We start from the raw sequence: 16,293 nt of genomic DNA, 5'->3' as shown, positions 1-16,293 counted from the left end.
AAATTAAATGGGCTGCAAGCCCATAATTAAATAATAGTTGCATCTGCGCACGTAAAATATACAAATAAATGTAACCTATACTAGAATTACTTATTAAAAATATTACTGATGGGATTAAAAGTTGTAGTGGACAAAGTAGTTGAACGGCATGGACGCATGGTTATTACTTAATACGCTATGTTGAAATATAACAAAACGTAAAAAATACAAAAATACAAAACTGATTTACTAACGCTAATATTATTATGTTTCTCACTCTGTGTAAATATTTAGGTCGAAAGTGATAATCCGTTAAATTATTGTTTTTATAGAGCATCATATTCTAATAATCAAATTAACGTTTAAATATGTTATTTATTAGTAACAAATTATGTTTGATTAATGCTACGCTATTAATTATTTGTGTATAGCATTTTCTTTAATAATATCTATAAGATTAAAAAGACCGGAGGATATTATGCATTTTAAAATATTATGAGTTTGCTTATACCTACATTTTTTGTAGTACTTATTAATCCCGTTTTATTTTCCCTTGCAATTTGTTCTTATTATCATCGGTACCTATGCATTTTACTATATTTTTGGGGTAAGACAAGGCCTGGGTCGATCAATAGCGGCGCTCCTGGTAAAATAAAAATTTGCACGCCCTCCCTAGATTTTAAAATTTAATTATATCAAATTTTGCGCCCCCATTTCTACTCCATATTTTGCGCCCTCCCTGCCCTCTCTGGCCTGGCCCTGGGTAAGACAAAATCACCTGAAAATCTAAAAATGAAACGTAACTTGGAAGTATAAGTATTATAAAATACAAAATGTCATACTAATTGTTTTACAAGCTGAAATAAAACTACTACATCCGCCTAATACCTAAATATCTATTAAGAGTATCTACCTAATATATATTTTTGAGTTGTTGAGAAATTTAATATGTGTTTATTTGTATCAAAGACATAACCTAACATAATATAGTATAATATATACGATGCGATTCCTGTAGTTATAATTTTAGTTATAAATATTTTACTTGAATTAATTTTTATATGACAAATTTATATTTTACACAAATTAACTATTGTTGATCATCTAGTTATAACTAATCCATATCGTTTTTGATTAATTTCAATGATATTTCAAAGACAATAATATTTTTCAATGCATGAAAGTGTTATCAATATTGAATATTGCAGTGTTGGGATTAGATTAGTACTTTTTTATCTAGATAAAGATAAAGATAACAGGGCAAAAATTTATCTTGATAAAGATAAAAGATAACACAATTTAAATTTATCTAGATAAAGATGAAAGATAAATACATTATTATCTAGATAACAAGAAAGATAAATTTAATTTTTTTAACACATTGAAATCCAAAACATTTTAAGAGTACACCTTTGATACTACTTAGTACTTCAATAATATATAAACATCATCGGCTATATGAGTAAATTAATGTTAGCAGTAGACATTATTATTAATAAATAACTAAGGTATAACTACTGAAAAAAACATTTTTTAAATCAAAATCAAGAAAAAACTACACATTTTACACGATTCGTAATAATGTAATGTAGATATATTTGACCACAGTGTCCGGGCCCCTAATGAAAATATCAATAATAAAAAATAATACCTGTATAATAAATAACATTATTATGAACATATTTTTTTTTTTTTTACTGAGATGACTCGTCAATTCAAATTTAAAGTATTGGCTAGTTAAAATACAAATAAATTGACAATCAAAATGTGTATTATATTTTTTTGTATAGAGATGAATTTATCTAGATGAATGATTTTTTTATCTTATATAATTATTTAGATATAATTCAAATATTTATCTAGATAAGATAAAAGATAACTAAATAATTATCTAGATAAATTTATTTAGATATGTCTCAACACTGGAATATTGTCTATTGACTATAACTGCAATAAGTAAAGCAAAAAGATTATTAAATAAAGTTGATGATATATTTTTTGATATATACATTTTCTTTGAAATAACTGCCAAAAACATAATTGATGGGACTTGACATTGACCAACTTGAAGTACCTTTTTAAAAAAAATATCAATCATTTGCAATGCCTTAAATTATAATGCAAATATTATATATGCGATGGTTAGAAATGTGATACATCAGCATAGTATAATCGATTATACGATTGAATTTATATCATAAATTGTAATTCAAAAATACGTTCAATCGTTTGGAATTTAATTATTTTTGATATTCATGCAACAATTTGACAGTTTATTTTTAAGTCCATGAGAATTTCACGAATCTTTTATTAATGGTAAACTGCATAAGGAAAATTGTATTTCTTAATAAATTTGATATCCAAACACACATTGCACAATCAACATTATACAAAACAAAAACGACCGTTAAAAATCCATTTATTTTTTGAATAACTTACATTCGTAAGTAGTAGTTTGTAGTTTGTTTTTGTTTTTGAAACAATAAGCTCTAAAGACTACATAAATATTCAATAGGTTTAAATAAATAACAACATTTTAACTCACAAATGTTCTAACCTTTAGTAAAATATAACAATTCCATTACGCAATAAACCTTTATAGTTCATAACTCATAAGACATAACTATAAATTATAATATAGTATCAGTACAAAACAAGTATTAATAATGCGGGAAATTTTAAAATTAACAGAGTAGATAAAAATGGTTAAACAGATTTCCATTGTCAAAAATTAAAAAAAAAAGCGGGTATCTATAATAACTCAATAGTCGATAACAATTAGATTAAATATATTATTTCGTTAGCCAGTTGTAAATGGTTATTGCAGTTTATCATTTATTTTATGGTTATTTGTGGTACAATAACTTAGCAATATAGTGTGCACAATGCTCAGGAGATATGAGAAATATTGTAAAAATTGAATCTGTTCGGTAGGCATTGTGCACTTGAGTATATTGGCTACGCATTTCTTTCAATTACGTGTCTCAGGTCTCGGGTATTATTCTTGTTCGAATATTTTAATAACACTACGCTTTTTGTTCAAGACATTTATATTATTTTAAACTCGAATGCGTAGGTATATTGGTATATAAATTATAAAGTTACTACCTAGGTTATAATATAAAATCTATAAAACTCGGGTTATGATTCCAATTATATTATTACCATTATAATATCCACGATATAACTTTATTATAACCATTATTTAATTACATCTATTTGGTATAATTGATGATGGCTTAACGTGTTCAGCTTATTGCAGTCTGGTAAAATTCATTTTGTGGAATGTGATAGTATTTGTTCAGCAGACAACGACTAGATATTTAAGCACTGGAATTTAAATCAAGAGAGTCATTCATTTGTGCTATAAGAAAAAAAATAGACACAAGATATTATAATATTTCTTGAGTAGGAAAGTTTTAAATAATATTTAACGAATTATTCTCAATGTTACTTGATTTGTTCTGGTACAATTTTGGTACGAGGTAAACAGACAATTGGGAGATAATTAATTCTACTCGGATAACATAAAACATTCACTTGACTACATCCATTTAAGCGATAGTCACACATTTAACAATAGCCTAATATTTTGTTTCCAGTCTCTATAATTTTAATTTTGATATAGGTCAAACTTGGATATAATATTCACTAAGAAATGCACTATAGTTTTATTTTTTATTTTTTTATCTTACAAATACAATATTTCAAATAAAGTTATTTCTATTTAACTGTTTGAATACTATTATACAAATTTATAATGCTTATATTATTTAATCTTATAAATTTCCACCAATTTAAATTTGTAATTTACATATTCAATTTTTGATTCGAATAAAGTGGTCCATCTTCAAACCTTGAAAACTTGGAATAGTTACAACACATTTTTGACCCATAGTACAAATACTGTAATATATTATGTTATTTCAATGCCATTTGAAAGCAAATTATGAGATGTATTATATACGTGTTATTGTGTTTACGTAAATCATTTGTTCTTCTCATCCAAAATTGATTATAAATTTGCTTATTATATCACAGACATGTTCTTACAGTTATTTACAACTTTTATGATATTTAGATTAAATTAAATTAAATCATTTTATACTGTACACCTAGGTACTATATACTCAACACTCAATGGCTGCTGTAGTATTTAAGTATAACATAAGGTTATATTTAAAATTATTACTTTATAATAATAGATAATTATTAAAATTATATTATTATTGTACTTAGAGTATTTTTTTATGTTTGCGATCCAACAATTAACCCATACATAATTTAATTAAGTAAATGATTCATTGAAAGATAAAGCTAAAAAAATTATTTATGAAACACCATTCCTATTCCAAAATGTATTTCTTTATAGCGTTTCATAATATTATATCGTTTACAATGATACTACAATATTTTTCAGTTAATAACTGAATGTTATGAGCACTTAAACTAATATTTAATATTTTGGTAATCAAAATTTTAAATTGCCTAGTTTTTAATAATGAAATTTATAATAATATATTTTAGTATTTACATATTACACGCTGTATATTTTTAGGATATTTATTGATAAGTTTAACGCTGTGACGCGTTTACCCTACGCGAAGAGTTTAGAATATATTTGGTATACGTGACTACAATACGATTATCTCCTACCTATAATTACTAATTACTTCAAGTAATTTACTTCAACGCCAGTTTAAAATAAAATGGAAAGCCAAATATTTATTTTGATAAATGCATTAAGTAAATGCAAATTTAAGTAGGTACTCCAATCATGTTTTATAGCAATGCAAGAACAATAATTATTTTTTTAACTAAAAAACAATTAGAGTAATATTCATAAACTTTGCGGTTTAGAAATATTAAAAGTTACCTTTGATTAAAATATTATTACTGTATAAGAATAATAGGTAAATAATTAAATACTTTTATTTTAGAAGTTATATATAATAATAGTGTTGTTTATTTTTCATGTCAAATGATGATTATTATTTTATTGAAAAATAATTTTTTTGATAAATTAAGTTAAGTTTAGTCTCTAAGATTTTCCATCCAATTTCTAGATTTAATTTTCCTTCCTCCAAATTGTAAACCTTTAAGTACGTTACTGATGGCAAATAATATCTTCAGTTCATGACTGCATCGTGTCCATTTTTTATCTGTTGAGTGCAAGTCTTAACGTGCTTTTTATGTTGTTACAAGCTTATGACTTTATATTATTTAATGATAATATTAAAGAAGATTAAAAAAAGTTCATTTTAAAAATGCTGGTATTTTCTTTTTTTAAAAGTCTTATGGTAAATTTAATATTTTAATCGGCAGTTGGTATTTAGTCTTCACTTGTGATGTTTTCATCTCAATGCCTTGATTACAAAATCCTTTGTCATTATACGAATATACATATAATTTACCATAAGACTTAAAAGTAAGAAAATACCAGCATTTTTAAAATAAATTTTTTTTTCTTATTATTATCATTAAATAATATAAATAATAAGCTTGAAATGCTTAGTTTATAGCATATAGTTTTAGACAAAAATTGCTGATTTGTGTTTCTTTTATCATATAAAAACGTAATCATATGCATTTATTTGATTCGTACAACCTTAAGATATATTTGAAAGAATTTGTTTTATTGGATAAACTTAAATAATATTTCTATTTTAGTTATAGCTGAAGAACACGTACGTAATCAAAAGGGTGAGGCCAAATTCTTAATTTAATTATATATTTTACGCAGCTATTATGAATATATTTTTTTAGTGCTCAATTTGATGAAGTTTACCCAACTTGGCTTGTAGATAACTATAAGAATTATTCGCGCATAATCTTGGATGAGTTATTTTTTTATATTGTAAACAATGTAAACAAACTTTACATAATATTATACTTTCTAAGTAACTATATGCTGTAAGTTAAAGATCGTTGATATAACTTCTTTTAATTTGTGCATTTTTGTGATTAATTTAAACAATTGAAAAAAAAAATCATAAAAATAGTTATCGGTTGGTGTAACAATAATGTTTTCACGGTAACTGTTTTGATTATCTACACATTTTATCTAAGTATTTGTTAAAAGATTATTGAACGGAGTAAAAATATTGTTCGTTGATCGATTGTCAATCCGCGGCGCATTAAAACATGCTTTACGATTAAGTCTGCAAATTATCTGTATACCTATCTATTTAAGCATAGTGCGTTGCGTACCTAATAAAACATTTAATGTTTATAATATGTATTATATAGAATCGATGCTTAAGATAAGTAACTTTTGTACATTATAATAATATTGTGAAGCTCAGTCTTCATGAACGCAAATCGATGAATCGAAACATTTCTTCACACGTACGTAGGTTAAAAATGCGAAATATCGTCATTCGTTATCAGCATTGTTCGATGTCACACCTAGATACTAATCTATACTTTTAACATTATTATATTAATTCTATCGATCTACAAACGGAGAAATCATCGCATTAACGTATTTAAAGTACAGCGTAATCAGCGTATAATTGCATTATAATTAGAAATATCTCGTTTAGGCCCATTGTGTTGAGCGAAAGCATTTCAAGGGAACCGTAAGTGGCCGCGGGGGAGGGGGCACGAACGGAATGTTTTAATGACCGGCGCTACTTATGGAGTGGTAGTAAAAACTATTGCAATACTATGGTATAGTTGTATACATTTCGGAGGACCTTGAAAACTCGGTGCGGCATGTGTGTGCTCGGGAATGAACCCGATCGCTTGTCATCGACTTGCGCACACCGGTGTCGCTATTGAATATTCGCGGTTCGGATTCTTGTTCGCGGCAATATCATTTGTTCTCGTGCACAACAACGTCACGTCCTTAGTTTATATCATATTATATCTCAATTATATTATTTTCTGCGCCGCGAAGCGACAACATGCAACCGACAGTAGTGCTTTGGAACGCGGTTTTAGTGCTGGTCGCGATGGTACTAATGTCGGCCAGTCCCTCCCATGGTATGGCGTACACAGTTTTCCAGGCAGTGGTCGAGTACTACCGGATGATAGCACCGGAACCAATGGACGCGGTGCCGGATGCGCCGTACGTCGGCCGGCAGTACGACTTCATTGTGGTGGGCGCTGGTTCCGGCGGGTCGGTGTTAGCCAACCGGCTGACTGAGGTGGCAGGCTGGACGGTGCTGCTGATCGAGGCGGGTGGCGAAGAGAACGCCATAACGGACGTTCCACTTTTGGTCAGCTACCTGATCGGTACCGGATACGACTGGGGCTACCGGACCGAACCACAGGACGGCGTGTGCGGCGCAATGGATGACCGCAAGTGTCGGTGGCCACGAGGCAAGGTGATGGGTGGCACTAGCGTCCTCAACTACATGATGTACACGCGGGGAGTACCAGAGGACTACGACCGTTGGGCCAGACTTGGCAACGTCGGTTGGAGTTACGCTGACGTGCTGCCGTACTTCAAGAAATCGGAGGACTTGGGAGATGGCCGGGTGGCCGCGTCACCAAAGTCAGCGCATTTGCACGGCCGTGGTGGGTACCTTAAGGTCCAGGAACCTTCGTGGAAGACGCCACTAGGACCGGCGTTCTTACGTGCCGGCCGCGAGCTTGGCTATGAAACGCTTGTCGATTACAACGGACCACGGCCACTTGGTTTCTCGTACGTACTGGCCACGACAGACCGCGGCACCAGATGCAGTGCGTCCAAGGCATTCCTGAGGCCGATACGGCACCGACCAAACCTGACGGTCGCCAAGCGAACCACGGTCACCAAGGTGCTCATCGATCCTGGCACAAAGCGCGCATACGGCGTGCGATTCGTCAGAAATCGTCGTACCTCGTTGGTGTACGCCCGTAAGGAGGTTATATTGTGCGCCGGGGTATTTAACTCACCGCAGCTACTTATGCTGTCGGGTGTGGGCCCGGCTGAACACTTGGCAAAAGTCGGCGTGCCCGTCGTTAGTGACCTCCGGGTGGGCTACAACCTGCAAGACCACGTGTCCATGGCCGGACTGGTGTTCTTAGTCAACCAGTCGGTGACGATCGTTGAAAACCGGTATCGGCATCCCAAGTACCTGATCCAGTACGCCCTGAACGGTGACGGACCGCTGACCGTGCCTGGTGGCGCCGAAGCGGTAGCGTTCACGGCCACAAGGTATGCAACCAACGGCTCCGTGGTTCCCGACATGGAACTGGTGTTCGGTCCCGGAGCGCTGACCGGCGACACGGGCGGATCACTGCACCGGTTGTTTGGCATGCGCGAAGACTTCTACGAAAAGGTGTACGGCAGATTCCGTGGCCGAGACGCTTGGGGCCTGGTACCCATATTGCTACGACCACGCAGTCGCGGACGTGTCATGTTGCGATCAACCAATCCGTTTCACGCGCCGCTGCTCTTTCCTGGCTACTTGTCTGACACGCACGACCGCGATGTGCTCGTCGAAGGCATTAAACAGGTATACTGCTTAATGTAACCTTTATAGATATACATAGAATTTAGACATCATATAATACAATTTAAATGACGTTTAGGTTAGTATAACCGATCGATGCAGATATTATAATTACCTTAAAGTACAAATAAACATTTATATGATGTATGACGTAATGTATACAGTGAAACGTGAGCCATATTGCATTTACAGTATCTACATGAATGTCGTGTCAATCAGTCGACTGTAAGATCCGATGCATAGCGATAATTAATGTAAATCTTCTAACCATCTAACCTTTGAAAATATAAATTAAAATCCATTGTTTCTTCAAGTAAAATTTTGGATAGCTTTGTATACTTACACGTTAATTTTTCTTCTACTCTAATGTGCTGATTCTTTAAAATTTAAAATTTTTTCTAGTAAATATAGTTACTATATTATTATGATTTATATAATATTACATTGCAATATTTATTTATTGTTTAAAAATTGTTTTCTTAAACAATCGTAAGTATTTACTACAAATATGTGCGTGTTTAGTAGGTACCTATGCTGAGTCTACCAATAAATTTCTTAATATAATAAAATACTTGTATTGACTAAAATTGAAAAGACTAAAATCAACTTTTACTCCCGTAATATACAGTGCGGTTTTTACTATCAGCATAAAAGAAAAAAAGAAAAAAATTTTCTGTGAACATATGTGTACCTAGGTATATATATATATCTCAATATTTCCACATACTTTTGTATCAGATATTATTACTCCATACTTTTAAAACAACACCATGTATAAAATGTAATGATAATATATTATGAGTATCAAATAATAATAATATTTATATTATATTATAAAATATAAATAATAAAACCAGTTTGTAGACGGAGGGTAATGAAATCACTCGACGGCTCGTCTGCACAAGTACAAGCTCGCCAACTCGATGACATGGTCACATATTACATTAACTGTATAATATGCGTTTATTATAACATACTTACTTATCTCTATAAAATAGCCACTGCATATAATAATTTATGCGCAGCTAACGACGATTTCGATAAACCGGAGGCAATGTCGCACCGTGACGCGTCTGCTGCAGTATTAACGCTATTTTCGTATATATATACAAGTTTAACCGGTGTTGGTCAACATGATATATAATTCGATAGACGCCGTTGTTATTATTATTATTATCGTGAGTACGATATGTCATCTTAGGTTAGGCTATATACGCGTAGTGGGGAAAAAATGAAATCGAAAACCCGTTGACCGGACCGCGAGCTTCACTTACGGTCGCGTGAAATATTATATATATATATGATATTTTTTCTACGGATACTATATCGTTGTGAAATCTCTTGCGACTGTCACACACCCACACGACTGCAGCCCCCGGCCGGCCTATTAAAATATATACGCGCAGTGATTCACCAAGCATAATATTACCCCTATTTTGTTTATCAAATAACGAATACAGGCAAATTATAATTTTTTGAATTCGTTAATATACCTACTCAATAGTACCATATTTTTAAACGGAAACAGTCATTTCTTCGTGTTGATTTTTATAAGTAGTTTTTTTTTTATGTTGATGTATCCAAATTGAAATTCTAAGAATGAGCATGTATATGCTGCTGAGTCTTTTGGTCGCGCGATTTTTTCTCAAATAGGAGTTGGTCAAATAATAACCAACACACGCAATTTATTTATGTATTATTTATTGTAATGGTATACGACATCATTATAAGTAGTTTTAACTAGTTTATTTCACAATCACTTAGTCACGTGATCACGACTGCAGTTTTTACGGCCACGTAGTCCGGTACGTGACCCGATCTCGGATCTATTATGTCCTCCTCCGACTTCGATTTCCATACGATAATATATTTTCATGATTTATTACATTAACTTCTTTCGCAAATTACCAATGAACATCATGAAAACTCGTCCGTCGTGGACGATGACGATGATGGGGATTATAATAAATACTATAGTGATTACTGATGATTTACACAATACAATGATTTCCCTAAAATAGATAAACACTTTAGTGTAATATTTACAATTTCAAAATCAAATACAGACAGGGCTCTAACAACATACTTGAATTATTTTATAATTAAGTTTTTATATTTGTTGTTCAAATAACTGTTGTATAAGAATAATAATGTACATAATATATATATTATATATATTCATTATTAAAGCGTGGATTTATATGCTCATAAAACCAACTAAGATGCATAAATATATGTACTAAAATATCGAAATGTGCATAAAAAATAAAAAATATGCATAAAAAAATTACATTTTTTGAACATTTAATTAAAACAACATATTTAACATCATGGAACCTTACTTATAAAATAATACTGTCTTATTTTTTTCCTGGATTTATGTTAATGTTGAATGGTCGTAATCGGTATTTTCTTATCTTGGTATATGTATTTTATTTTACCGATTATTATTGATCTATAAGATCTAATATCTTTGGGAAACCCATTTATACCTATTGGTGTACCTAACTCAATATATAACCTAACCTTTTAATTTATTTATATCAATTGAAACTATAAATATATATATAATATTTTTTTCTTATATTACAATGGTATGTAAATAAAAATTTCTGAAAACGAAAAAAATACACTAAAAAATGAGATATGCAATCAATATATTTTAAAATAAAAATAAATGGATAAATATCAAAATAATATGCAAAAAAAAGTTAAATTTTTTAAATCGATATGCCATGAAACAAATTTTATGCTCACTTGACATATCATATATTATAATCAACCAGAATAAATATGCAAATGCATACAAATTCGCGCTCTATTCATTACGTATAATATATTTAATAAGTACATATTGGTTGAAATTCTTCTGTTTATTCTTCATATTAATCGATACAAAAATGTAATGACTTTTTAATAAATTTCAAAGCTCTTATGGAGACAATATTTTAATTTGGGGGTGTAGTGGCCGGGTGGATTTAGACGTCGGTTACGACGCGCACCATCCCCAGTTCGGAGTTCGGATCCCAGTCATGGTTGGCATCGCTTTCCGGGTAGTTCACGCTGTCTGGAGAGAGAGACCAACGCCCCCCACCCGGGCATGGCAGAAACCTACGGGTGCCCAATTCAAAATTTTGCTAAAAAACCACACAAGTGTGTCAACAAACCTACCCAACACAAAAACCTACAATACCCTCCCCACACCCAATAGCCTACGTTGCCGCGGGTTAATAAATAAAAAAAATAAATATATTTTAATTTATTATCAATAGAACTAATTAAAAAAAAACCATTTTTCAATAATAATTATGAATTTATCATCAGACTAAATTCTATCCGTGTAAATAATAACAACTATTCAAACTATTATTTCATCATTAAATCAAAAATGTTCATATTTACTGTACAAACTCTATATTAATATTTATCATTTAATTGAAATTCATTAAATCATTCGTGAATACAAATAAGAATGGCTCAAAATTACTTTAACTTTCTTAGCTAATTTATAATTATTATTGAAACTTTTAATTTTAATATTCGTGAATAATAATTGAGGTTTTTGAAAAACCATCTATTACACATTGTTTTTCCTTTTCATATTATAATTATTACGCTTTTAATGATATCTCTAATATATTTTCATATTAATTCAAAGTCATACAATAATCATACATATGTTGCTATAATTATTTTATAATAAAAAGCAAATTAAAAAAAAAAAAATTATAAGTATTGTATAAAATATGAATTACATATTTTTTAATCATTTGGTTGATACATAATTCAGCATGTATTACTTTAGGATTCAAATGTTTTACATTCATTTTAAATGAAATTAGTAAGGTAGCAAAACATAGAATGTGTAACCTTGCTTAAAAGAGACATGCAAGGCTTACAATTATTATCTTGTTTATAATATTAGGTATTTTATTTACATTCGAAAGTATATAATAGTGTATTTTTTTTGTCTATTAATATTTAGATTCTAATGTCAATAAAATTATAACAAACTATAATAGGTACTCATTATTTTGTAAATGATAATTATCCAGCGTATTAAGTGACTACATATACCTACTGATTATAGTAATAATGATTATCATTTCATTTTATACATAATTTAATCAATAAAATATTTGAGAATTGGTTTTTGACTCATATATAACATCACGACAAATTTGTATAAGTATATTGGCCGTAATACTAAACTAATAATAATGTTACTTCTAAAGCTAATGGCCTATGATACAGAAGCTGTAATGATCAATAAAAAAAATAATAATAATAATAAAAATGTTATGTATTCCTACCTTGAAATTTTGATGTTACAATTGTAAATGTAATTTGAAATAATTACTGACCCAGCAAAATAATTTGCTCACAACTCACTACTTACGCAGTGAGCAAATTAGTATAACTGATATTCGACAACATTTTTTTAAATAGGTAGTGACCTTCCAATATAGTTGCAACATATAAGATAAAACCATCCTTATTTATGATCATCCTTCGATATGTAATTTTCAAATTTTTTAATTTCCAATACCTATATTTGGTACTAATTTAAACTCATTCCTGGACTTATCCAGATTGAGTAAAATAATAAATTATCGACACAAATTTTATTTTACATGTTTGAATACTCAAAGTTCAAAAATGTTGTAATGAAGTATTATATAGGTAATTTACCAAAATTCTAAAACAATATAATATTAGTTCACAAAGTCAATAATTCTCAAATTTGAGTATGCAAAATCCACTTTTTCCTTCAACTCTAAAAATATATTCTATTATTTTTTCCTAATTATTTTGGAGGTCAAAGCAAATTTTGGGTCACGACATCACCATATCTAACTTAATTAAAAATGACTGAACATTTAAATTTGTCTTAGAAAATCTATATTAGAGTTAATCTATAGCGGTTTCAAGATTATAATAAGATATGATAATTTGTCAGTACTTTTAAATTTACAACAACAATACACTACTATTTTACGTCAAGACGAGAGATTAAAGTTAGAATATTCAGTTTATGTATCGTACAATAAATATAATTCGTTGTACGGCGTAACGTATAGGCAATAGAGGTACATTATTGCGTTCAATTAAAATTAAATACACATGATAATTCGTATGGCATAAAATGCTAAGAATATAAATAAGTAAATCAGTTTTTTATGTTATTAGTTTATTACTATACTTATACTATTTTCGTTCAAAGTATTATTATGCTTTCTTAGTTTAGAGTCTGCTATACCGCTGTATTCTATAATAATTACCACAAGACATAATAATAGTAATAAATGTTATAATTTTTTTTTAATCTAATTTATTTTCATCACGGTTTGGTTATAATAATGTAGGCCATCGCGGTGAGCAAAACCCAAGCATTCCAAAAATACGGATCCACGCTGTTGTCGGTGCCGTTCCCGGGCTGTGAACACGAGCCATTCGGGTCGGACGCGTATTGGGGTTGCTCCATCGGGCAGCTGACAACAAACCTGCACCATCAGGTGGGTACGTGCAAGATGGGACCGGCCTCGGACCCAGACGCCGTGGTCGATCCAAAGTTGAGGGTACGTGGCGTCAGAGGGCTTCGGGTGGTGGACGCGTCTATCATGCCACTCATACCAGGTGGTCACACCAACGCGATGACATTCATGATTGGTGAGAAAGCGGCTGACATGATCAAGGAAAACTGGATCAAATGATCGAACCTGTCGTGCTATAATGCTACTGCAATGAATATAATATATTATACTACGGTAGGTCCAAACCATATATAATATCGTATTATGTCATCATTGTTTTGACAACTATTTATATTATTTTATCGATCGTTGCGACTATCTATAATTTGTTTATATTTAATCATCGTCTTAAGTACGTGAAATAATTTGTTTTTTAGATGCTAATCATAAATTTTATAATAAATCAATAATTTATTATCATAACGATCACACTGCATTATCCATAGTGCATTATAGTATATAGGACAATGTAATCGTTTTATGAAACACATTCGTCTTCTCCAATGCCACGATCTATATACCATTATACCAAAACTAGTGCATAATAAATCGATCATATACGTTTGATTCAATGAACAATATAAAATTAAATATATGAAGTATAGTGAAATATACACTAAAAACTATATGTAAATAAGAAAATTATTAACTATAGTTATGTCCGTACAGATCAACACGTACCTCAGAATTTTGTTTTCGTTACCTATAATATAATTTTTTTTTCCGTTTTAGCCGGCGACGCCGCGGGATCTGCTTTCGCATTGCTTCCGCGGCGCACCTCTAATATAATTTAAAACATGTCTTAATAACTCGAACTTTTTTCATCCCCATAACTTCTGAGACATAATATAATAAATACCTATATAAATTGCGTCCAATCAACAGCATATTTTAGTTCATAAATATATAATATTTTTTAAGCGTTCCAATCCATTTGCCTCCGCATGGTCACCAAAGCCCCATGGTATGCCACAAACGCCTCTACATGATGAAGACCGTAAAGTTCAATCCATCAACCAGACAGCAGTCACTTACTTTCAAAGACTTCACTTCAAAATGCAAAGCCATCCAAACTAACTCGTAGCTCAACTGCCGTCAAAATCTCTTCCAGATAACCCTATTTGGTGTCTAAATCGAAATTGGTTAGAGACCTTCTCAAAAACTGAATATAAATTATTTAAGATTCATGAAAGGGTAGCTCTACTGTGAGTTTTCACCGACTCATCACTATCATTCCTCCCTCAACTTTACTTATCGTACATATAATAGAGATTGTAAATATTCAATAAACGTTATTATATATATATATATATATAATATTATCTAGTCAAAGAACAAAATGTGCAATACTACATATTGTTTTCATTTTATTTTATTTTTGTTTTAAATTACGTTTAAGTTTATTCCTATATTTCTGATTATGGATATTATGTGAAAATGTTATAATATTGTACAATAACTGTTACTCTTTTTCTACTATATTAGATGTAAATTGTGAAATATGTCATTCATTGTAAAATTTTAATTTTAAGAATAAATATTTTTGGCATTATTTTGGTGTATTGCTGATTGATTAACGTTAAGCGCCTTCCTACTATGTTCTATTATTTTATCATACTGGTTATTTTTAAATATAAATAATAGTTTGTAAAAAATAGTGACTACCTTGAAATTTATAAGTAATATAATATTAACGTTTTCTATTTAAATATTCTACTGTAATCGTAGATTATCGAACAACAAAACTATTTTTATATTTTATACAAAAATATTCAAATAGAAGTGTTTTCAACAGTGATTCGCAGTACACATTATACTTATAATATTACTTTAACGCTAAATAAGTGTTTTTTACTAATGTTTTTTCTAGTAAATCTTTTTTTTTTTTTTCATCAAAAACTTAAATTTACCGTGAATTAATGAAGAAGCATAAATAAGAACAACTTTAAAATAATTTAAGCGTGATTTACAACTGTTGTTTGTTTTACTAAAAAATATATGTAAGGCCTACTTGGCATATAAAATTTTTTTAAATATAACAATATTGTAACGACTATTCATATATTTATGTATCATTGAACACTTCTTCACTTTACACTCAATATAATATTAACATTTTAACAATACATCAACATATCTTCCTACTTAAAGTCATATATACAATATTAAAAAAATAATAAATGTACCTACTTCAAAAAATGGACAAATACGAGTTAAGTATATTTAAAATATATCATATTTGTTTAGTTAGTTATTACAAATTATTTTAAATTTATAATTCTAATTTGATATGCTTTTATTTTATAGATTAACATTTTTTTTTTATACAGGGTGTC

At 30.2% G+C, this 16,293-nt stretch overlaps 1 protein-coding gene across 1 annotated transcript; it reads left to right on the top strand.

Annotated features, from left to right (window-relative positions):
- The first annotated feature begins 6,725 nt into the window (after window positions 1-6,725).
- Window positions 6,726-15,509, top strand: LOC149055492 (glucose dehydrogenase [FAD, quinone]-like). The gene is made up of 3 exons (XM_089227268.1): window positions 6,726-8,426; window positions 13,790-14,191; window positions 14,879-15,509. The coding sequence occupies exons 1-2, from the start codon at window positions 6,888-6,890 to the stop codon at window positions 14,135-14,137; spliced, it is 1,887 nt and encodes a 628-aa protein (XP_089083394.1). The 5' UTR covers window positions 6,726-6,887; the 3' UTR covers window positions 14,138-14,191; window positions 14,879-15,509.
- The last annotated feature ends 784 nt before the right edge of the window (window positions 15,510-16,293 follow it).

This window comes from Diuraphis noxia, unplaced genomic scaffold (genome assembly GCF_037042655.1).
Source record: "Diuraphis noxia isolate RWA-SAM2 unplaced genomic scaffold, SU_Dnox_SAM2 contig0004, whole genome shotgun sequence".
Lineage (NCBI taxonomy): Eukaryota > Metazoa > Arthropoda > Insecta > Hemiptera > Aphididae > Diuraphis > Diuraphis noxia.
The sequence above is the reverse complement of the archived record's forward strand: the minus strand, read 5'-3'. Positions and strand labels throughout refer to the sequence as shown.

Coding starts and splice junctions, on each gene's coding strand:
- LOC149055492 (XM_089227268.1), top strand. CDS start 6,888: ATGCAACCGACAGTAGTGCTTTGGAACGCGGTTTTAGTGCTGGTCGCG. Junction 8,427..13,789: donor TCGTCGAAGGCATTAAACAG/GTATACTGCTTA, acceptor ATAATAATGTAG/GCCATCGCGGTGAGCAAAAC.